General features: G+C 41.0%; 1 protein-coding gene across 1 annotated transcript; it reads left to right on the forward strand.

Annotated features, from left to right (window-relative positions):
* The first annotated feature begins 2961 nt into the window (after positions 1-2961).
* On the forward strand, positions 2962-8561 carry LOC115694566 (uncharacterized). The gene is made up of 9 exons (XM_056304134.1): positions 2962-3383; positions 3726-3867; positions 4293-4384; positions 4550-4640; positions 5820-6018; positions 6285-6490; positions 6849-6985; positions 7370-7629; positions 8186-8561. The coding sequence occupies exons 1-9, from the start codon at positions 3081-3083 to the stop codon at positions 8334-8336; spliced, it is 1581 nt and encodes a 526-aa protein (XP_056160109.1). The 5' UTR covers positions 2962-3080; the 3' UTR covers positions 8337-8561.
* The last annotated feature ends 16129 nt before the right edge of the window (positions 8562-24690 follow it).

Here is a 24690-nt window from a genome sequence, read left to right on the forward strand (position 1 = left end):
TCCTAGAATTTTGGTTCACTGAGTAACGTGATCCTCAAATTTTCAATTTATTCAACGTGATTCTTGCATTATAATTTAATGTGCAAGTTTAGTATGGTCCCTGAACTTTTGGAATTTATTTGAACTAGTTCTTAAATTATATGAAAATAACCAATGTTATAATTCCATTAATTTAAGGATCCCACAAGTAAATAGAAAGTTGGATCTACATTGGATCTCATCTGAATCGCTCCATCTATCCTCCTAAGGAGGGGAGGTTTGGTTTTAAACCTGATTCGAACAGGAAAGGTACGACATATTAATATGCCTTGGATTAGGGATAACTATGAATCGAATTGAATATGTACCAAAGGTTTAAGAATTACATCGAATAAATTAAAAGTTTATAAATGATATTGTACATTAGGCTAAAGTTCAGGGACCGCATTAAACATCATGTCATTATCCAAGAACTATTTATATCATTTTTGCAAGATCCTGAGTCAAGAGCTGAGGGTGCACACGCCATTTCAGCGTACGATTCACTCCATCTTTTTGCAGATAACACTCGAGCAAAGTGGGCCAACGATGGAAACCCAAAGAACAAGTCTTCCTCCGATTCACCCCATTCGATTCATTCATCCATAGAAAAAGAAAGTTGCGCAGTGGGCATCAAGAAAGCTCCCTCCCACTTCGCACACCACCCCCATCACTGCTCTGACAAAAGGGTGATCGACCCTTCATGCTAAAGCAAAGCAAGCACCTCCCAAAATCTCATGAAAGCCTCCAGATGCCAACAACCTGAAGGATCATCGTCATTGCAACTATATAAACTTGAAGAGAATCTATGATTTCAACAATTGTGATGTAAAGATGTTGTCAAACATAAGACAATCAGACATGTTCTAATGAAAGGATTTCTCAGGTTATTTGAATCCAAACGCATGTCAATGTGCTTTTCCAGCTCGGGAAAGATCGATTGGGACTCGATCGTACGAAATAGCCGACTCAAACCCGGAACCTACTTTTCAAAACAATGGAAGACTGAGTATAGTTCGACATCGATTATTATTTGCGTCGTGTAAGCAAAACAGGACAATAGGAGCGGGCTTTCTGCAATAAAGGAAAATAAGCTGAACTGCATCAGTTGGAAGCGACTGTGCAACGTACTGTTACCAATGCGGACGCAATTGGAAGCTTTGGAAGCAACTTAAAGGACAAGTGAAGAGACTCTAAAGAGAAACGACGGTCTCATCGGCACCAAAAAGTCCATTAGACCATCCCAACCTGGTGCTGCCAGAAGCAGCAATTTTGAGGTCACCTTTTTTTTTCATTTTATGTCTATAAATGAGGTCAAGAACTATTGATCGCCCAAGAGATTTGCTAGTTTCATTCTTCGGCTAATGAAGCACGATACATGTTTGCTCGACACAACGTAATGTGCTAGTGTAGTAGACATAATTCGGAGAAACTGATGGGTTGGATATCGAGATTTAATTCACATCATTAGAATTTTCGAAGTAGCGTGCTTGCCCTGATGACATTGAAGTCACAGCAACCCAGGCACGTGGAGCCCTGCTTATTTGGAATTAGGTCTGTGAAAATGGATCGTGGTTGCAGCCCGCAACACGCGAGATCTAAGTTGGTGTAGCCACAACTTTACCCAACTGCAACGCTCAAGTGGCTCAATTTAAAATTGGTCATCAACAGGTCAGCTTAAGGCTGAAAGTTGACGAATGCATTGGAAGTTGACAGATTACCATGGAAATACCCTTTTCAAATGTTGCACTTGGGTGGTACTTCTAATCAATTTTGGCCCGTCAACCTAAAGTCGACCTTCCAATTTTGAAAAAGAGAAAAACAAAATAAGAGAGGACGGTCCGTTGATCTCAAAAAGCAATTGATTTTGACGTCAGGACGACCGGTTTCTCCGATTGCAGAAGGAGATTAAGGGCCGTGTGGCTTTAGCCTTAAATGAAAAACAAGGAAGGGATCCTAGCTAGAAATTTTTTGAAAGCTGCTATTTATGTGGAGTTTTGGACCCGAGCACGCCTTTAAAAACTTCAACCCAATACTCTAGGGTCATTAAAATAACATGGTATGCCCTTTTCACAGGGAAGATAATATACCTAGAAGATCACGGGTGTAGGACGTACGGACACCGATGCGTTAAAATAAGGAGCACATCTGTAGAGCCCACCTAGTAGAACCAAGCAAGTAGCAAAGATCCCTACAGGAAGGAAGCTAAAGCTTCATGTAGTAAGGGTTTTACATGTTTTTGTTTTGTATCAGACATTTTTAACGAAAGTATCTGATAAATGTTGTAGCAAGATTGCTATCTTCGGCCATTGCTCAAAAGTTAGTGCCGAATTGCCGAATTCCACGACTTAGAATGTGCAATCCGGAGGTCTTCGTTATCCCCTGAAAATAAGAGACCATCATGCTAACATCTTTAAAGATGTTCTATAAAACCAGCTTTACTAGAATTAAGATTCATTTGAAATTACATGATTTGTGATATGACATCAAAAGATCATTATCGCATCTACCGGCAAGGAAACTTGATATCTCAAACTTGTTGACTGGAAACACAAAATTGGTGTTGTTCCACCAACTCAATAAAGCTTCAAGACCTATCTAGCATCTCTTTAAAAATACACGACAATTCCATCTCGATTTTTCCCCGTAACTTGAATAAACAGATATAATGAAATTACTTGATCACATAAAATTGTTATAAATTTCATCATTTAATTTTCTGATATAGAAATTTTCAGATTCAATTGCACTTTGGATATTCGTTACATTTATTATTGAAATTCAATCTTTCCTTTCTTTACAAAAATTTGTTGCTCGCAATAACAAAACAGTTCCAAAATTTTACACGTCATAAAAAAAAAAAGAAGAATAACAATTTCATACCCAAAAAAGAAATATAACAAAAAAATTGAAAATTCCAAATAAAGACTGAAAAAGAAAATATCGCCGTCGGCCCAATACACCCCACTCGAAGAACCCTAAAACATCCGCCGGTACGAGACCGCGCCACCTCTGCTAGCTCCAAGGCGAAACCAAACCACGCCGGCGCCGAGCCTCGCGAGATGGTGAGCCAAAGGCAGAGGCTCGCTCGCAAGCGATTCAAAGAAGCACACCCCGAGCTGTTCCCCGAACCGGAGCCAGCCCCACCCAAGGACCCGACCAAGAAGAAGAAGAAGAAGAAGCTGGACAAATTCAAGCGCAAGAAGTCGGATTCCGATGGCCCCAGAAGACCCACCAAGAAAACCCTCAAAAGACACCCGCTTAGAGTTCCCGGATTGATGCCTGGCGAGGGCTGTTTCATCTGCAAAGGTCAGGACCATATTGCCAAGCTCTGCCCTGAGAAAGCTCAGTGGGAGAAGAATAAGGTTCGTTCTTTCTTGTTCTTTGGGCCTTGGACCGAATTGGCTATCCTAACTTCTTGATAGCATTTTAGCATTGGGGATTCTTGGGTTTATATGAGAGTCATTTCCTTGTCTGACTCATGTGGAGGTTGCTTGAGAAACAGTGTGCCGGTCCATGAACCTTTGCTCAGGTGGTTTCTTGATTTTTTTTTTTTTTTTGGTTTTTTTTGGGTGTTGATGAGCGTCCAATCAATCCAGGCGTGTGCATTTGAATACCCAGGGTCCAGAATTTTACTTCCTTCAGTTTCTTGGTGGTGTTGCTTAGGTTGTCTGACTCTTGGGTTTTATGCTGTTTGATGTCTGCAGATATGTTTGCTTTGCCGTCGGCGCGGCCATAGTCTCAAAAGCTGTCCGGAGAAGAATGACGAGTCTGTTGACAGGAAGTTGTGTTATAATTGCGGGGATACGGGGCATTCTCTTGCAAACTGTCCTCAACCCCTTAAAGACGGTAATTTGATCTTATGAGATTGTACTGAAAAATAAAAATTGTCATTCTATTTTGATATTTACTGATAATGAATTACATATTGCGAGCCATATAATTTGGATGTCCACTAATGCAGAGGTCATTTTCCCTCCTTTTTCTCTGTATATTGTAGACTAGCATTTTACTTTTCTTATCGGTCTATCTTTTAATTCGTGTCATTCTGAACTTGCTTCTTAAATCCTCTTCTCAAAAGGTTAAACTTAAGTTTACTTACATAAGCCTAATTTTGGGTGATGTGCTGGATCGGCTTTTTTTATCATCTAGAGAAGAATCACTTAAACGTGTCTGCTCATATTAACTTCCATCCATTGTTCTGCTACTGTGGTGTTTTCTTTTACGTCATGATGATGTTTCCCACGATCATTTACTCTCCTATGTGGTGACAGGAGGAACTAAGTTCGCCAGCTGCTTTATTTGTAAAGAGCAGGGTCACTTGAGCAAAAACTGCCCTCAAAATGCTCATGGAATTTATCCAAAGGTACATTGTTTTGTTTACTGTAAATGGCATCGGTAGAAGTTAAAAGAAAAATGGGTTTTTGCTAAATCTTCTTTTATACAAATCGATACGTGCTTTGGTCTACATTTGTCTATACTCATTGCAATACTCTCATGAATAGGAGACATCTCACTTGCTCTTCTGTAGGGTGGTTGCTGCAAAATCTGTGGTGGTGTGACACATTTGGCCAAGGATTGCCCTGAAAAAGGCAAAAGAGGTTCCGGAATTGGCGGTAGACGTGAGTCATCTTCTCTATATCTTAAACTTGTGTTGGCCTGAAGGATTCTTAATTCTTATGGTGTTCTGTGGCAAAGTCTATTTGCATTTTGAGGATAAATATTGCAGCCGATGGTACAAATTCTTCCCACAACCCTTATTATTTTTCAATGGAATGTTCCTCAGCCATTAGGAACCGAGGATAAACCAGATAAACTTAAGTATTAGAGATTAAAACAGTGTAACAATTTGCTAATATCTTGAGCCTCCACAACCTTTGGACATTAACTCCTCCAGCATGTGTAAAGAACGGTTGGGTGAGATGATCGGCTGCTTAAGCGTGAAAGAATGGAGAAAAATGACTTCAGTGTATCCAGACAATTTTCTCTTATTCTTGAACTGAGCAGCCTGGCCTTGGTGTAGGAAGGAAAGAGAAGATCTATGTAGGCCTGGCAGGTAGATGAAGACGGGTTTGTTACTTTAGCTATTTTGTGATTCTTATGGTTCTGGATCATGGACTTACTCTTGTCATGAATAGATAAATCACACTGGATCTTCATAGTGATTCCTCCATAAAGAACGTTAGACCTGTCCTCTTGGTGTCTTATTGCTAGATCCTTGTTTTAAGATAATCATATTTCTCCTATGATCTCGTTCACTTATTCAATCTACCCCATTGCAGTTTGGATACAGAAAATTGTCATACTGACTTCTTTGTCATTGTAATTGCTGGTACTGTATGAAATAATTGGCAAGAGTTCTCTTTATATCAGCAAGTCCGGTGCTTCTGAGTTTGCCTTGATGGGCTATTGCCTTATTGGTGGCTAACATTTGGAATGCATATTGGAATTGGGGCTTGGCTATTAACATGATATTTGAAGTTCAGGATGTCAATTCGGCCATCTTAAAGTGACTTCGGTTTGACAGCCTTAATTCTTATGTGGATCTGATTCTTTGCTTGTAAAGTAAAATCCTCTGTTTGACCAGCGCAAGCTTTCCATAGAATGTTCACATGGGTTAAAGGTAGAGTGGCACAGATATAGTATTTTGGTACTTGTTCTGTAATTTCTGCCGTTTCTTTTGAATGCTTCCCTGCTTAATGTCCTCAAATGTTACTTCTCGTTGACAAGTTAAATTGCTTATATAGCATTGTACGACTTAAAGGTTTTTTTCTGATGCTGTCTCTTTGTCTTGTCTCCAGTAGCTGAAACAGAAGAGGCGCCGAGACCCCAAGTTACCAAATTCTTTAGCGGGGACGATCTTGATGATGACTTTATGGTGGACGAAACACCCGCTAAGAAAGACAAGTCTAGTGCATGTGTAGCTGATACTTCTGGCTCAAAAGAAGGTCATGTAAAAGCCAAGAGAAAACAGAGTACAAAAGTCGTTAATTTTGTTGGGTAATCATTGTCGATTTATGAGAGATAGCTAGGACTACAGCGTTGCTGGCCTTTTCTTCATTTGTGGTCCTTCGAGCAATTTTGACCCTCGGATACAGTGAGTTTGGGATCGCTACTTTCACGGAAGTGAACCAAAAGAAATGCAGGAAAAATACTATAGTATTTATCGACCGTCGACAATATGTTGTAGTTGCAATGGAACTTGTACCGTGTAGTCGGAAATCCTTGAATTGATGGTTCATCATTTGAAACTTTGAGTTATACAGAGACTCCGTCATGCGGCTTATAATGCGTGAGGTGCATGCGCTCTCCTTTTCTCTATTCGACGATAAAACATTTGATGACATATGCGACCTCGGCTTCCCTCTAAAGCCAACCCCACGAACTCGACTCCCGTATTGGCTCGATGTCATTTGCTGTCTATCATTCGAGATCATTGATTGCGAGGATCGCAAGGATGCATTGCGGAACCGTGTGCATTGAAGGGGTTGAACGAAATAGTCAATGGAAGGGTATGACCAAGGCATGCCATTCATGTAGTACATGAACTTTAGCGAAAGTGGGCAGATTGCTGCTGCTATATTTGGGAACTTGCATTTACAAGAAAAGAACAAGGGGAAAGATAACAAGGAACTTTAGATCTATCTATCCTATGCATCGACGAAACGAAATAGACGTGCCATGCAAGATGGCATCATCAAGAACGTGGCGACATCAAAGTGTTTGGTCGTTGGCGCTGGCGTTGGAGGGGCGTGATCCATTTTTTAGCAGCCTCTTCCTTTTCCTCCAATTCCTCCTCTCCACCGGCTTTAGAAATCCCCGGGATTAAGGATCACCTTCATCTGTCTCGGCCTCTCTCGCCCTCTTCTCCTCCTCATTCTCTTCCTCTCATCATATTTTGCTCCTTCCTCCATTTCTCTCTTCTCGCTGGGAGCTTCTTCTGTCTCTCTCGTTGAAGGCAAAAATGGTACGTTCCGCCCATCTCCGATCTCTCCGAAGGCATAGTCTTTTCATACTTTGGAAGATTACGAACGGACGGAGAAAGATATGGATACCGTTTCGACGTTTCTTTTGATCATGGTTCACGTTAAAGATGATCGTGCGTTTTTTGTTCTTCATGATAATCTAGGTTGTGATTGTTGTCGATGGGCATGATCTAGGTAGAACTCTATTAAATGGGTCAAGGTGATTGTAATTGTTCGTATCGAGAATTATGTGTAGAGTATCGGGACGTGCATGAACGACCGGCCTCTCCTGTTGTCCTCATTTTCATCATCGGCAATTTGAATCTTATGATCGTCCTGACCATCTGACATCTTGTTGCACCGACTTGAAAATGAATGAATTATAGGCGAATGCGGCTTCTGGAATGGCTGTCAATGACGAGTGCAAGCTGAAATTCATGGAGCTAAAAGCGAAGCGGATTTACCGGTTCATCATCTTCAAGATTGAGAACCAGCAGGTGGTGGTAGAGAAGGTTGGGAGTCCGGAGGAAACTTACGAGGATTTCACGGCCTCTTTTCCTGCTGATGAGTGCCGCTATTCGGTATTCGACTTCGACTTCATCACCGACGAGAATTGCCAGAAAAGCAAGATCTTCTTCATTGCATGGTAACGCTATATCTCTCGACCGATATGACCTAGCTTTTATCTATGTGACTAGTCTAATGGTTTAAGTACCTTTCGGTATCAGAAAGACGATGATAGTTAGTCATGTAGCGTTGTTGCTTACGGAAGATCTGCACTTCCTCATTCGAAACGATCGTATACGCGTGGCGTGCCAGAATTTTCCACTTGGATTTATTTCCTCTTGACTTTCCAAGTTGAGTCTGAGGTTCCAAATTTCATTCACAAACTCATGCAAATTTTCAATCAATGTGACCTCTGTTTATCTTATAGTTCCAAATGCATGTTAAAGGTATACATCCAGTTTCTCAACTTTTTTCGGGAATTCGAGCATATATTTCGTGCTGGTCCTCAATTCCAAAAGTTCGACCAGTCTATTGCAGTTGTGCTGAGCTTTATATGTTATCTGTTCGCTTTCTTGTGAATCGTTGTCTACATAATCAAAAGGATAGAAAAAAAGCTCTCTCTGCGCGAAAATGAGAAAACGATCAGACTGAACTGAACAGAGACAGAGCTTCACTGATTGAATGTGTGTTGGTAGGGCACCCGATACCGCAAAGATAAGGAGTAAGATGGTGTACGCCAGCTCCAAGGACAGGTTCAAGAGGGAATTGGATGGCATTCAAGTGGAGTTGCAAGCCACGGACCCGAGCGAAATGAGCTTCGACATCATCAAAGGCCGAGCACTCTAGATGCTCAATTCAATACAATCTCAATGTCACTTTTGATTCTACTGGATTTTTTGTTCACGGTATTTGTGTGTGAGAGGCTGAGAGCGGTTGCTTCTTCCGTCTAAAAAAGTATTTTTCCTTTCCATTCCTCAATCGGTGATGTTGTATGAGTGTCACAACAGTCTTCCCTAGCTCAAACTCAATGTATCTGCTGCAACATGTAATATACAATCTTTTTAGTCTGCACTGCTTTTCCTGGGGTGGTGTAATTTGATAGCCTGTCATGTTGTTGCTGTATTATGCTAATCATCTTTTATCAAGACATGCATGGCTATGTAATCTATAGGAAGTAATCCTCTTGGGTTGTCATCAAGCTAACAAATTAATGTGTGGTTTTGGAATCTAATTGCCTCATCAAGGCAGGCTTTGGGGTCAAGTCTCTGGAGAATTTCTTAGGGAGAACACTTAAAAAAGGCTAGAAGATAGACTCATAACGTGTGTTAAACATATTCATTAACACTATTGAACTTTCGACCTAAATCATGTGTATTGAACTGTATAATCGTCTTGCTAAAAAGTTTAAACAAATGCCCTTCGATCGAACAATAAGTGATTAAATTCGCTATCATTCCTTCTCCGGCTCTCTATGAATGCCATTTGTCTGGTCTCAAAGAAAAAAACCAAACCAACTTCCCAATGCTTAAAACAAATGTAACCAAGCCTAAAACTAGAAGCCATAGCATTAAGATTGTCAAGCAATGGCAATGAACATTTGGTGCTTGAGAGGGTTATACATGCAAACTCGTAGGTCATGATCACAAGGGTTGCGCTTTTATATAAATGCGAACTCTTAGGTCAAAATCACAACGGACATTTGTCTATTGATCGAACATTATACAAGACACCTGGATAGGGCAATTGTACACCTTGATTGGTACTAATCAAATCGAAAGTTCTAATAGCTATACGAAAATGTAATTGCACGAATAGCACTTCTATTTGACAAACAATTAAGCTCTTAATCTGTAGGGCAAAAAGAAAAGAAAAAAGAAAAACCCTTTACCTTTGCTGGTTCGAGCAAATAAGCCACTGGGCTCGATTAATGTTCTAGAATTGGGTGGGCCAGGCTAATTGAGAGCACTATGGGCTCGGATCCTAGATAAAGTTTGGGCCCAAATGGATAAATACATAACTTAAGGAAGTAAACATCATCTTCTAGGACAAATTGTGCTTTCATGCGAATTTAGTTTAATTTCGCACTTTAGGAGTTTACGATAGATTTTTAGACATGAATTTCATATCTGAAAACTTTAGGTGCCTCTGTGAATATGATATGGATACAGGTGTTGCATATCAAATGAGTGGTTTGCTTACTCGCACATTGGGCAGATGGACCTGATTTATATGTTTAGAATGTAAAGTTGGTGATCAAACTGTGAATCATAAGTTTTGTATGTCAAAATTAATAATTGCGCGAAATCAGTTTCTCCGTTGCTGGGGAAGATGGCCTCGTCATGGCTAGGTGAGGCTTAAACTTGCTTTGCCAGAGGTTAGGAGGTCTGGCGAAGCTCACCCTTGCTGGCCTTTGTCTCTGGCTGATCGCCGAGGCCTGACGATCGGTTAAAGGAAGAAGCGAAGGAAAAAAAAAAAGAAAGAGAAAGAAAAAAAAAATATAACTAAAAAAATTCGAAAAAATAAAATATTCTTAAAAAACCGTACATGTCAGTACCGACAATGCCACATTGGACAGCCGACATCAACGTCAGTAATTTCCAGCCAAAATTTATCGGATAGACTCAATTGGCAAAACGTGAAAATATTTAGGACTCAATTGATAAAATTAAAAAGTTTAGGACTGAATTGACAAAAGAACAATAGGTTTATGACTTTTTGGACAATTATCTCGTGTTAATTCAAACACGATTGGAATTGAAGAGACGCGTTTTAATTATGTTTGTATGTTGTGCTGTAGATTCTGGACAGTTTTAACATCGGATGAATCAATTACCAATAATGAGCATTCATTTTCAGACTTCAGCTGATTAAGAAACGTCTTGACAGAAACTCTCCATGATTCCAAAATCTTCACACCGCATTGCCAGAGTATATATCAGTAGTTCGCAACCCCATCACAAACCTGCAAGAATAGAGAGCAAGAAGTAGGACTGCACAGGTATGATTCAGCATTTCTGCACATGTAATGAACACAATCATACTTAGAATTATGTCAACATGATCAATCGAAATCTAAGCTCCTCCTTCATTTACCAGAGAAGAGATCAGCTTAAACCCTCACGCGCACGCTTCATTTGACGATGACAAATCTGATCTAGCATCGTCGGTATGTCGTTACATGTTCTGGCTTTAACATTGTACTGCAGGTGCTCACAATGGATTATAAACAAGCTACAGCACTGATGCTGATCGGATGTATCGTGTCTTCCATGGTGCTGGTAGCTCTTGGTGCCCCGAACGGTTGCTCGGACGACGAGAATTGCGCCGAAGCTTCGAAATACTATTCGGGATTCCCAGAAACGGATGGAGATTATCGCTGTTTACAACATTGCAAGCAGTCGGGATCGGGGAATTGCTTCTCAAAATGCTCAGGCCTCGGCTGACCGACGAACTGTAAACCTAATCGGTTACTTCCGATGACGTAAACCAAGTGTATTTCCCATTTTTATTGGAATCTTTGTTCACGTTTAAGTTGTTCTGAAATGTTCCTTCATCTTTTTACTATCAACCGATACCTAACATAAATCAGGCTCGATGTTAGTGAAGAAGCACAAAACCCTTGCTGCAAATCACGATCGTATGTACCAATCTGCGTTTGCTTTTAATTTTAGGGTGCGTTCGTTTCGTGGAAAATGAGTAATTTGGAAAACATTTTCCGAAAAATGAGTGCTTATATTGTGTAGAAAAATTAGTCAATGAAAAATATTTTTGTTGTAGTAGTTACCAAAATCTTAAGAAATTGCTAATTTGTTAAAATCATGCACTAAGACGTCAGTAATAAGAAGGTACTGAATATACTTTTGGTAGAAAATAAACGGCATATTCACCAAAGTGTTAATTCAAACCCAATTGGAATTGAAGAAACGTGTTTTAAATGAGAAAAATTATCCAAAAAGTCTTAAATATATTTCACTTTGGCTAATTCAGTCTTCAACTTTTTTGACAATTTGTCAATTTAGTTCATCTTGCCAATTTTAACCGGAAATTATTGACGTGGACGCGAGTCTTACGTGGTACCATTGATTCTGATGTGGACATTTTTTTTTATAATTTTTTTTTATTTTTATTTTCCTTTATTTCTTTAGTTTTTTTCCCTTGCCGGCCGCAAAAGTCTTGCCTAGACTGGGCAAGGGCTGCCTTGGCCGCTGCCGGTGGTGTTGCGAAGGCCTTTGGGCAAGGCCATCGTGCCCTCGCCGGCCGCGGGTGAGGGCGTTCGCACCTTTGCCAGATCTGGCGAAGAGGACACTGAGCGACGCGAAGAGATCGAGATGGACTCGCCATCGGAAGATTCTCTGAGCAGCGGGAAGCTCAGGTTTGAGGCGTCAGAGGTAGATTTGGAGCTATGATGGAGAAAATGCATCACTGATCTGGACGAAGGTTGGGTGTTTTTCTGAGTCGACTCAGCGCGCTTAGGGTTCTGATTCTGGTCGATCTTCTTGAGGTAGAGGAGCTCCTTCCAGTGATTTGAGTTCATTTTGATCCTCCGCCTACGCTCGGAGTTGTTCTCCGGCGACTAGAGGCTGACCGCAGAGGGCGCTTCATGCGACAAGGAGCTGGAGGGAGACGATTTTCTCGTCGGAGAAGCGATCGCCAACCGGGAGCATGGGGACGAGATCTTTGAGGTAGAACTTGAAGTCTCCGGGGGCGGAAGGCTCGGGGCATTCCGACGGATCCGCCGTGGGACATCGCCGGTAGTGGCCAAGGCAGCCCTCGCCCAATTTGGGTGAGACCTTTGCGGCTGGCGAGGGTCACCAGTGACCCTCATTGGCACATGAAAAAAAGCAAAATAAAAAAAGAGAAGAAAATAAAAATTACAAAAAATAAAATTTTTAAAAAATTATAAAAAATATCCATATCAATACTGGCGGTGCCATGTAGAACGACTAGCATCCAGGTTAGCGATTTTTTGTCAAAATTGATCGGAATAACTAAATTGGTAAATTATTAGAAGATTTAGAATTCAATTGGCAAAGTTGAAATGTTTAGAACTGACCAAAGTGCAATAGGTTGATGACTTTTTAGACAAATTTTCCTTTTAATCATGTATGTGTTTTCTGCTATAAATTCTGGACAGTTTTAACATCGGATGCATCAATTACCAATAATGAGCATTCAATTTCAGACTTCACTTTATTAGAAACCTCTTCAGAGAGAAACTCTCCAAGATTCCAAAATCTTGCCAGAGTTTATATCAGTAGTTCGTAACCTCATTACAAACCTGCGAGAATAGAGAAGAAGTAGAACTGCACAGGTATGATTCAACATTATATTAGTAGTTCGTAACCCCATTCGTTGGTATGTTATATGTTCTGGCTTTAACATTATATTGCGGGTGGTTGCAATGCTTTATAAACAAGCTGCAGTACTGATGCTGATCGGCTGTATCCCGTCTTTGATAGCATTGGCGGCTCTTGGCATCCCGAACGGTTGCTCGGGTGGCGAGAACTGTGCGGAATCTTCGAAAAACTATTCGGATTTCCTGGATTTAGAAGCAGAATTTCGCTGTTACAACAATTGCATTCCCTCGAGATCAGAGAATTGCATCGAGAAATGCTTCCAGCTCTGATTGACTGACGAACTGTAAGCCGAGTCGGTCACTTCTGACGATGAAAACCAAAAATAGGGATGTCTTCAATTATATAGCCCCTTCGAATGCAGATAGTCTCGCGCTTTGAAACACATGTGCAAGGTATATTTCACGTGTACGTTGTTCTGAAATGCTGAAAAATATAGGTCAAAAAGACAATTTCTCCATCAATACCAATGGAGATACAAATTACTGTTAATTGGGCAAAATCCATACAATAATCTCGACTCTTCGGTTAATTAGTCGACACCAAACCACGTACGTTGTTGGATTGTGGAAGCATATTGGTGGTACACACGAGATACACTTAAATTAAAATCCGGTACTAGTAGATCACTCAAATGAAATATAATCGCACGCAACTTTTACAATTTATTTTCTCACACTACACACGCAAGACGCTGAAAGCAAATTAGCTCATATGAAGACACACTGAACTCTTATATTTCGTTCGCTCGCTCGCTCGCAGACGATCAACTCTCTTTTCTCTCTCTATTGGGAGCTCTCCCATCTTAAATTCTAAGTCCTTCCAATGCACCTATTTATAGGCTCTAATCTACTGGTCAGTCGGAGACCATTACTTTTCCAATTACGGCTCCATGAGGGAGACGTGCAGCCAAAATTCACACGTTCATGAATAGGTTTGAAGCCTACAAACTTCGGAAGACACAACCCTTGAACTTAGGAGCATGACTTCAAGAGCTCCTCATCTTCATATTCACGTGAATACATTTATAGCATGTTTTCTAATAGTTCCCTACTATCAGCCTTACCTAAGCCACATCGTAGATATATATATTGTTGACACCTAAATTTTGACGATTCAGTCAGTCGTTCGTTGCATAAAAATTAGGGATCATTCCCGGTCCCTAGAAAAAAATTAATTAGTTAAATTGCATATAGATATTAGGAGCATTTGCATCAGTAATTAGGCCCATATAATTGCATTTACACTAGACCGGCGGTGGGTGGACTTGAGTGAATGGTTATGAGTTTAAAGGGACTAAGCTCGCGGTGGCTAAAAATCACGTGCATCAAGTCAAGAAAATCTGATTATCAAGATTTAGCTATCTCATGGTAGATAAAAAAATCAGGGATAATCTTTGGGGTATATGTGCGTACGTGGTGGATTTTGAGAAAATTCGGTCATCATGGGAGCAAGAAAATTGACCGGCATTGAATAAAGAGGAAAGAATTGATGCATGATTCTCTGGCCATATTCACACAATATTGGCAAAATAATAAAGAAAGGGAAGGAGAAAAAGTGAATCTCACGTTATTGGCAAGGGATAAAAGAATATATTTCTTTTCCTTGTCCAAAGTTTTGATATCCTGGCCTATATAAAGGAGAGTGAGGCCATGCAGCCGGGGGGGCAACAATTGAGAGAAACACAGAGAGGGGGCTCTTCCCACACACACTCATGGTACACAGTACACGGCCACAAGAGGGAGAGTAAAGGGAGAGAGTTTCTGGTCATGTGGTAAACGTCAAAGAGTTCTTTCTGGGAGCACAGACGGTCAAAGGTCAAGGAAAGAAACTGGTCTTTTTTCTCTCTCTCCTCCCTGGGCAAGTCGCGTCCTTTGCCCAAATTCCAGACGCTTTCTGCGGCTTTCCCCGACGCTCCCAGCCATCGTTTGACACAGTAGGCATCTCGGACACCTCGGAACAGTGAGCCCGGCTACGTCTAGCGAATCGAGCTGCTGCTTAGCCCACCGACGACCAACGATCACCCGACGCTCTTGCTCATCCACATCGCTCGCTGCTTCAGCACGCATTGTGACGACAAAAGCTGCCCGTGATCCTGAACCGAGAAACCTGCAGCTGCTCCAACCCCTGATCGACGTCGTTGCTACCCTGGCGTCACACCGAGTGCCCCTTTGTGCTATCCGTGATACGTTGTTCTTGTGCCTCTGCAGGTTAAAGGAAAATTCCAAGCGGTGGTCAAAAGGGCTTTAGTGGAAGTTGGATTAAAAAAAATAGTAATTGGAGGCATTCCAAAGTGGGGGACGCTCAGCAAAGAAGAAAAAATTCACTTAGAGGTCTTCTATTGGGGAGACGTACGAACAGGAGAAAAGAAAATCACACATGGTTTTCTTCTGAGAACTGACACAGAGACTGACGACACCCAAAGGAGTTTTTCACGATACGTCGAGGAAAAAGTTCTCTCTTTTCCTCAGCCACTTCTCAATTCGTGCGTTTGTTTCGCTGATATTTGCAGAATTTTGGTCGTGTCCAACAATACCAACGTAGCCCCCACCGAGCTGAGAGTCCACACGACCAAGGCACCATCACGATCAGCCTTGCCGTGAGTCGCCGGTCACGGTCGATCCCGAGTCGAACTCTATTTTACAGGTTTATTTTTTTTGGCAAGTTCGTGAACCATCCAGCCGCGATTCCAATCGAGCGTCAACCCGCCACCGTCCGCCGGTCCAAACTTGGAAAGCAAATATTGCGAATTAGGTAAGAATCTTCATTAATTCGATTTTCGTATATTTTGTTGCCTAATTTGTGAAATTGCATTATTGTTTGAATCTTCAAATATTATTCATATCAATGAAATCCTCAAGCAGATTTAAATTAGGAATTATTTCCTAATTTCATAACGTGCTATGGTCGTCAATCCAATCTCCTGCCCGAGATACGATTTGCGATTGCACGGAAAATCGTCAATTCGATCTCCCGCCCGAGATACGATTTGCGATTGTGTTGAAAATTGGCCAATCCGATCCTCATGCCCGAGATGTGATTTGCCAATTTATTTTCCAAATTTGAATGGATATGGATGGTATCTTGGGTGATTGGATGCTATCTTTGGTTTTGGTTTGAATCTTTGATTGGATTTGAATCTCCCAAAAAGATTAGATAGGATCAAGGTAAGTCTTTTTTAAATAGATTGCATACTTTTATAGGGTTTATCTAGTTAGGATAACATTCCGATTTAAATTAGGATTTGACCTAGTTTATTTCCTAAAATGAATTGGATAATATCTTGCACTAGATAATAAATTTTCATTATTTTCTAATTCCGAATTTCATTGGAAAAATACCAAAAATAAATCATTTGTCCGTCATTAGAATTAGGTCACGTCGTCGCATGACATATAGTTTGCATGTTAGGCTGCATTAATCGCATGTTAATTTTTTTGCACGTCATTGCATATAGGTTAGTTTGCATTTTAATAAAGCGCAAACCCTAATGAACATCTTGAGTGCCTTGCTTTGTTAATTAGAAATCATATTAGGATTGTCTGTGTGATTTTCTACTAACAAAGCAGATGCTTGCGTGGCTTTAAGGTATGTTATCCTGCTATTTATTTACTGCTTTCTTGGGTGTTAAATTGGTAGTTTGCGCACTCGCATGAACATCTCACATGTTAGAGATTAGGTAATAAAATGGATCCAGACTGCATGCATAAATATTTTTGAAAAGAAAAGGTACCGAAAGGGCGTTAGACTAGATCTAGCGTAACCAAGTCCCCGAGCTTAGAATCTCTGGTTCGTAGAAATAAAACATATCTCCCTATATTTTATTTAGGTTTCTAATCGACCTACTACAAATTGATTAGTGGCGACTCCAAGCATGAAAATTTTTGCATGTTAAAAAATTAAACCCTAAGTTGCGAATTGGTAGGGTTTGGGAGGGCCGTTAGGCTTAATCTTAACAATCCATTAGCCTGAGAGAAAATTTAGGTCACGACATATATATATATATCTTGGAAAGTTCCCCTTAAGGGTCAAATCTCTTAAAAAGCTCCATACCCAATTGATGAGCAACCAATAAGAGTGGACGGTTTTAGGTTCCGTACAGGTAAAAAATCTCTCAAAAGTTCCATACCCAATTGATGAGCAACCAATAGGATTGGGCGGTTCTAGGTTCCGTACATGTTCTACCTGGAACTTGAAACTTACCAATAGGAACAGATTTATCATTTTTTGGAACTTGAAATCTACTCTATATATCTTGAAACCAGGAATCTATCATGTCATAGGTTTCATAGTCGGTTCCAGGGTATACCCAGTTTTCACATGTATTATTAATTGAACAATTGCAGTGAATCATCACCTTTAATGACCGCCACTTATTTCTACGATCCATTGACCACAACTTATATTTAGAAACAAGAAGAATATGAAACATTAACAAGTCATAAAATGAAAGCTTAAACTAGTGGTTCCAGATTATACACTCATTATCTAACGCCATGGAACACCGCAGGATCACGCGAAGACATAGACCAAGAAATCACACAAAAAACTTATTTAAGGTTTCAGGTTATAGGTAGATGGAACTTAGAACCCGAAACCTACCTATCGAAACATGTTCTCTAATTTTTGAAACTTGTAACCTATCTTACATACCTTGAAGCCCGAAACCTACAAATTTTCACCGGTTAGGTTCTCAGATTTCAGGTTTCATCTTGGAATCATGCTCACCCCTGGCCACCAGGTCCTCTCCATCGAGCCAGAGGAAAGGAGGTTTACACTCGGCATCTGACTACGCTTCAACCAACCAATAGAATAGCTTCTTTTTCTCATTTATCCATACATATCCCAAATACCGAGCAAAACTTCACTTTCTGGTGATCTTGGCATTTGCTGCTTCATCTATTGAAGGTCTTGCAGTATTTGGGATATGTATGGATAAATGAGAAAAGGAAGCTAATTCTATTGGTTGGTTGAAGCGTCACGAGATGCAGAGTGTAAACCTCTCAATGGAGGACTTGGTTGCTCATCAATTGGGTATGGAGCTTTTCAAGAGATCTGATATAAAAGCTACCATGTAGCTTAGGTAAGGCTAATAGGAGGGAACTATTAGGAAACATACTGTAAATGTGTTCACATGAATATGAAGATGAGGAGCTCTTGAAGTCATGCTCCTAAGAGACCATTCTCACGGAACACAGGTAATTTTATTTAGCAATGCTACTCTATATTCTATTAAATAATCTTGTCTCTTTGGTTAATGAGTTGACACTAAAACACGCATATTGTTGGATTGCGGAAGCGTAGCGGCGGTAACACGAGATAATTATAATAGGCAACTCGAAATACATATATATCGTCAAGATGCGGTATAAATATATCACTCCAATAAAATATTATCTCACCCAATTTTTGCAATTTATTTTCTCATGTTAGGCACAAGACACTAAAAGAGTAAATTAGCGCATATAAAGATGCACTCTCTTGACCCTTTTATATTTCACTCCCTTACAAACGTGGGGTTTGGAAAGATTCGAACTCAGGACCTCCGGTTCTGATATCATGTGAGATTTTGTGGGACTACTGTCAACTGTTCTAAAAGCTTAAGCTGTTAAATGAAGATGTGATTTAATATTTAATTACTCTAACAAGCTCTCTCAGCTTAAATTCTAAGGCCTTCCAAGTTCCGATGCCCTATTTATAGGCTCTTATCTACTGCTCTGTTGAGGACTATTATTGCTCCACTGACGGCTCCATGAGGGAGGTGTACAGCCAAAATTCACACGTTCAGACGTATCCATGTGAAAACATTTATCGAGCGTTCCTAATATTTCCCTACTATTAGCCTTATGGTAGCTTAGGGAAGTGGATGTTGACTTCTAACAAATATTTATAACTATAATTATGTGTGTGCATATATATAACACTCAAGTATAAAGAGAAAAGGATTCAAAGAACATTAAGGAGCCTCAGCAAGACACAGAACGAAAGATGGAAAAACTCTAACCGAGAAACGCTTCTCACGTTCTCTTGTTGAGCTTACTCATGTTGTCTATCACTGCAAGAGAAGCAGATGCCAAGATCACGAACTTGACCGGGCAACCTGAAGACGTCATTTTTTCTCAGTATTCCGGATACGTATCTATTGATCAGAACAAGAAGTTATTTTACTGGTTGGTTGAAGCGTCAACAGACGCAGACCTTAAACCTCTTCTCCTCTGGCTCAATGGATGACCTGGTTGTTCTTCAATAGGCTATGGCGCTTTTCAAGAGATCGGACCCTTTCGTGTCCTGCCGAACGGGAAACTCTCCAAGAGACAATTCTCATGGAAAACTGGTGATTTTATTTGAGCAATGCTTAAATATTTAGGAGCAATCATCTATTGAATGACGTGAATGGTTGTTAAGTATGTGTGAAGTTCTATGATGCTAATTTGTGATGCGATGGGACGCTGCCAACAGAAACCAAAGCAATGAATTTTTCATGCAGCGAGACTAAATGGTTCATTTTGGGGAATTCCATTTGAACAAATGAAAGTGGTTATGAATGTCATTCTTTCAAACTCAATGGACAATGCGGCATCGCTAAGGGGTCATATTATGAGACAATTTACTCAATCATCCCATTGTTTTGTTGCAGAGTCAAATTTGCTCTTCCTTGATTCCCGTTCTGATGTTGGATTTTCTGTTCGCAGTGTTGTTGAGCCCGCTAGAGATAATAGCACAGGTCGGGACTTTCGGCTCGCTTTATCTCTTTGTATTGTTTTCACGTTTTGATTATTTGTCTCGATGATAAATTTCATCCAAAAGATCAATTAATATCCCCTTTGTTCTGATCTCAGCCATGGACAATTATGCTTTTTAAATAAATGGCTTGAGGTCTACCCAAAATTCAAGTACAGAGACTTTTATATTGCCGGAGAGAGCTATGCAGGTATGTATATTTGTCACTATTGGACCCTAATGATCCTACTTATACAGCGCAGATTATGTCACTCACAAGCTCAATATGGACCTTAGGCCATTATGTTCCTCAACTCTCTCGACTGATACTAAATCATAACAATGGTATCACTTTGGCCGAAAATCAATCTGAAGGGATTCTTGGTGAGATAATTAACATGGAATCTCGGGTGGCAGCAGATTCTTTTTGATAAGAAAGAAAGATTAAAAGAGAATGGTATTTATTCTCTTATAATGGTGTGTGAAATAATGTACATGAGAAGCCTTTATATAGGCTTAGAGGAGTAAATGAGCCTAGCATTCTTCCTATGTGGGACCAAAGAGAAAGAAGAGATGTAAAGGAAAACCTACAAAACTATACAACATGTTCTAACACCCCCCCTCAAACTCAAGGTGGATCAAATAACGAGAGTTTGGAAAGAAGAAATTTAAATCGTTGTGATGTAAGAGCCTTTGTAAAACAATCGGCAAGTTGATTCTCAGTTCCAACAAAAGGAAGTGAAATAGTGCGAGCTTGGAGATGATGACGCGACGCGGACAATAGATCTCTCTATCTTTGGTAGGTTCCTGAAAGAAAGGGTTTTGTTACCACAAAAAGGAAGCGCACTTTGTTTTAAAAAACGGAGAGGGGTACGATCCAAAAAAACTCCCCCAAAACAAAAAGACAACGAAAACCAACACCCCCACCGCCTTACTGCCGAACCAGCCACAACGCACGGACTGAGGCAGAGGAGCGTAAGACAATATGTTGTTTCATAAAACGACCGAAAAAAAAAAAAAAAAACCACAAAAACAAAATGATAACATATTTATTTGTTTACTGTGGAAGCCCAATCAGCATCAGAATAGGCACGCAACTTGAGAGCAGAAGAAGATGGTAGAAATAAGGAACGCGATAAAGTGCCTCGAAGATAGCGCAGAATCCTTAGAACAGCTGCATAATGAGTTGTTCGAGGAGCAGTAACAAACTGACTGACAACATGAACAGCATAGGCGATGTCGGGTCGGGAGATAGTAAGATAAATAAAACTGCCAACCAAGGTCCGATAGCGGGTGACATCAGAAAGAGGTTCTCCATCGTCTGGGCAAAACTTTTGATTTAGCTCAATAGGAGTGGCAGCAATACGTGAATCTGATAGAGCAGCCCTGGACAGAATATCAGCGGTATATTGCTGCTGAGAAATGAGAATACCACGTGAACTGCGAGCAATCTCAAGCCCAAGAAAATAGCGCAGTGGTCCTAGATCCTTCATGGCAAAATGTTGCTGAAGGTGCCGCTTGGTATGCTCAATATGGTCACGATCATCTCCGGTGATGACCATATCATCAACATAAAGAAGAAGAATAGTGCAGCATGAAGAAGAGGTATGAACAAACATAGCATGATCAGCCTCACTTTGAATGAAACCAGCAGACTGAATAGCATCACTGAACTTCTCAAACCAAGTACGAGGGGCCTGTTAGAGACCATAAAGAGCCCGTCGCAAGCGGCAAACCTGTCCAGAGGTATGAGCAAGACCAGGCGAAGGTTGCATAAAGATATCTTCTTGAAGATCACCGTGAAGAAAAGCATTCTTCACATCAAGCTGAAAGAGAGGCCAACTGCGAATTGAAGCAACAGCTAATAAAGTACGGACATATGTCTTCTTTGCTACGGGAGCAAAGGTCTCCTTATAGTCGATACCATACTCTTACGAGAAACCTCGAGCAACTAGACGACTTTGTTACGCTCAATACTGCCATCAGAATGAGTCTTAATCTTATATATCCATCGGCAAGATACGAGGGAGCGACCTGGAGGAAGAGGCATAAGCTCCCAAGTACCGGCATTTCCAAAGCCGAGAGTTCCTCGGACATAGCCTGGCGCCATTCTACATCTTCGAATCGCCTCGCGATAACTATTAGGTTCTTGTACAGCATGAACAGCAGCTAAAAAGGATCCAAACTCAGTAGAATAAGAAGTAGCAGCAACATACCGGGCAGGTGGACACCGATCTCGAGGAGGATTACGGCGTGGCTCTAGTTGTGCAGAATCGTCAAGGGCAGATACAACAGGAGGTACAGCACAAGGGGATAGGTGAAGATGGAGAAGGTGGCAATATATCTAGATCCGATGTAGAAGAGGGACTAGAAGGATCAGGTAGAGGATCAATAGGAAAATCCATAAATGGAACAGGAGACGAAACATGAGGTGTAGTATTTGTTGAAAAGAAAGGGATGTGTTCATGAAACGTAACATCACGAGAAATATGTACACGTCGCGCATTTGGGTCATAACAACGATAACCTTTGTGCTCAGTGCTGTAACCCAAGAATGCACATGGGATAGAGCGGGCGGTAAGCTTTGTATGTTCAGTGAGTGGAAGAATGACAAAACAAGTACATCCAAAAACTCGAAGATGATTATAGCTAGGAGGTCGAGAGTAGAGACGCTGAAACGGGGTGTCTTGATGGAGAACAGATGAGGGTAGGCGATTAATTAGATGAACAGCCGTAAGAAGAGCCTCAGCCCAGAACTCAGTGGGAACGGATGTGCCAAGTAAGAGAGCTCGAGTGGACTCTAGAATATGACGGTGCTTGCGTTCAGCAACTCCATTTTGAGCTGGAACCCAGGACAAGATAACTGAGGAAGTGTACCATCACTAGCTAAGAGGGAACGAAAGACACCAGAGAGATATTTTCTCCCTGAATCTGAATGGAAAACTTTGATTTTTGTATTAAATTGTGTGGAAACCATGGAAGTAAAAGACTGATAGATAGTAAAGAAATCACTACGTTGGCGCATAAGATAGACCCATGTATAACGAGAATAATCATCAATAAAAGATACATAATATTTGAAACCACTCTTGGAAGAGAGCGGGGCAGGACCCCAAACATCAGAATGAACAAGATCGAAGATCGCACTAGTTCTAGAGTTACTAACAGGAAAAGGCTTAGCAGATTGCTTGGCCAAAGGGCAGATAGAACATGGAGGAAGACTACCAGAAGAAATAGGACCCAAAGCACCTTGTTGGTGAAGGACGGTGAGACGAGAAGACGGAATATGTCCAAGACGTTGATGCCACCGAACAAGATCGAGGGTAGCCAACACAGGATGAGGAAGAGAGGAAGTTGGAAGATGGAGATGTTGCATAATATAAAGTCCATCCCGTCTACTGCCCCTGCCAATCATCTTGCCACTCAAACGATCCTGCACAAAGCAAGAGCTATTTGTAAAGCTTACAGTACATCCAGCATCGGTGAGTTGTCCAACAGATAATAAATTGAGAGCCAAAGAGGGAACATGTAACACATCAGGGACATTGAAATCTTCAGAGACGGTAAGAGTACCCTGTCGGGTAGCTAGTAGAGGAAAACCATTAGCAGTAAAGAAATGTGCTGGTTGCTTGAGCTCAGAGAGCTTAGTGAGAAAAACAGCGGAAGTAGACATATGTCTAGCAGCTCCTGAGTCAAGTACCCAAGTAGAAGAAATATCACCTGAAGGTGGAGTAGCTGCAGCGGTGCTTCTAGCAGATGAGAGAGTTGTAGAAGTACCAGAATCGGCAAATGACCTGGGCAGAGAAGGACTCAAACGGGCAAGTTGGGCCTCAAGAGCAGCAATACGGTCATCCGTAGAGGGAGAAACCAGAGTAATAGGTTGAGAGATTGGAGATGCGGTAGTGACTCGTGGTGATGCAGAAAGGCGTGAAGCATTCTTCTTCTTCCAACAATGTGACTCGTCATGACTAGGACGATGACAATACGTACATGAAAGGTGGCGAGGACCACGAGTAGGCGAAGGATGTGGTGGAGCAACCAAAACTGTAGGCGAAACACGTGGTGGAGCAGCCAAAATAGCAGTTGAATCAGAAACTGCCGAGGAGGAAAGAAGACCAAGACGAGTTTCCTCATATTGTAATTCTTTGACAGCGTCAAGGAGGGATGGTCTTGGAGAGCAGTGAAGAAGTTGGCCGCGAACACCTTCATAGGGAGAGCCGAGCTTCATAAGAAAAGAATGTAGACGGTGCCTATCTTGAGTCTGAAGTCGAGTAGATGGACACCGAGTACAGTTCAGGCATAATGGGCAAAGAATAGGAGCAAGAATATCCAGTTGACTCCAAAGTGAGTGCATGTAATTGTAGAAATCTCGAATAGAGCGAGACCCTTGCGTAGTACTGTAAACTTCTTACTCTAACTGATAAACTCGAATATCCCCTGTCTGGGTGAACATCTCGGCAAGCTGATCCCATAGACTTTTCGCCTCAACAACATTAGAAAATTGTGGGCGAAGAGCAGGATCAATGGAACCAAAAATGATAGCCCATGCCTTCCGATCAGCAACATTCCATGCTCGAATTTCAGCGGCACGTTTCGCAACTTCATCATATAATTCACTTTTAAGAGTACCAGGATAAGGACAAAGTCCCTCAACATGCTCAAACAAGTCGCGGTAAACAAGTGCTGCCATTGCCGATGGTTTCCAAAGAGAATAGTTTGAACCATCGAGTTTGACGTTAATACGGTCACTAGAATCACCCATGACGACAAAAAAAGAAATCACTAGCAAAGCTAGAAATATGGATTGAGGTGATCGAAAGGATCGAGAAAGAAGAAGCGCGGATTAGAACGAGCAAGGATGATGGCCAAAAAGCCCTAAACTCATTATCTTAATTTATGATGCGGAAGATCCAATTTATGGCAACCGCAGAGCATACTTTAAAAGATAATGAGCTCATTGTCTTAATTTCTGATGCGGAAGATCCAATTGATGGCAACCGCAGAGCATGCTCTTCAAGACAATGATCTTGGCTCTGATACCATGATAAGAAAGAAAGATTAAAAGAGAATGGTATTTATTCTCTTATAATGGTGTGTGAAACAATGTACATGAGAAGCCTTTATAT

The sequence above is a fragment of the Syzygium oleosum genome, unplaced genomic scaffold (genome assembly GCF_021117445.2).
Source record: "Syzygium oleosum isolate NSW1041296 unplaced genomic scaffold, Sole_v2.1 Sole_v2.31, whole genome shotgun sequence".
NCBI classification, from domain to species: Eukaryota; Viridiplantae; Streptophyta; class Magnoliopsida; order Myrtales; family Myrtaceae; genus Syzygium; species Syzygium oleosum.

Excerpts from the sequence above, each read along its gene's own strand:
- LOC115694566 (XM_056304134.1), top strand. The coding sequence starts at position 3,081 with ATGGTGAGCCAAAGGCAGAGGCTCGCTCGCAAGCGATTCAAAGAAGCA. Across the intron at positions 6,986-7,369 it reads TCTCGTTGAAGGCAAAAATG|GCGAATGCGGCTTCTGGAAT; the intron begins GTACGTTCCGCC and ends AATGAATTATAG. Across the intron at positions 7,630-8,185 it reads AAGATCTTCTTCATTGCATG|GGCACCCGATACCGCAAAGA; the intron begins GTAACGCTATAT and ends GTGTGTTGGTAG.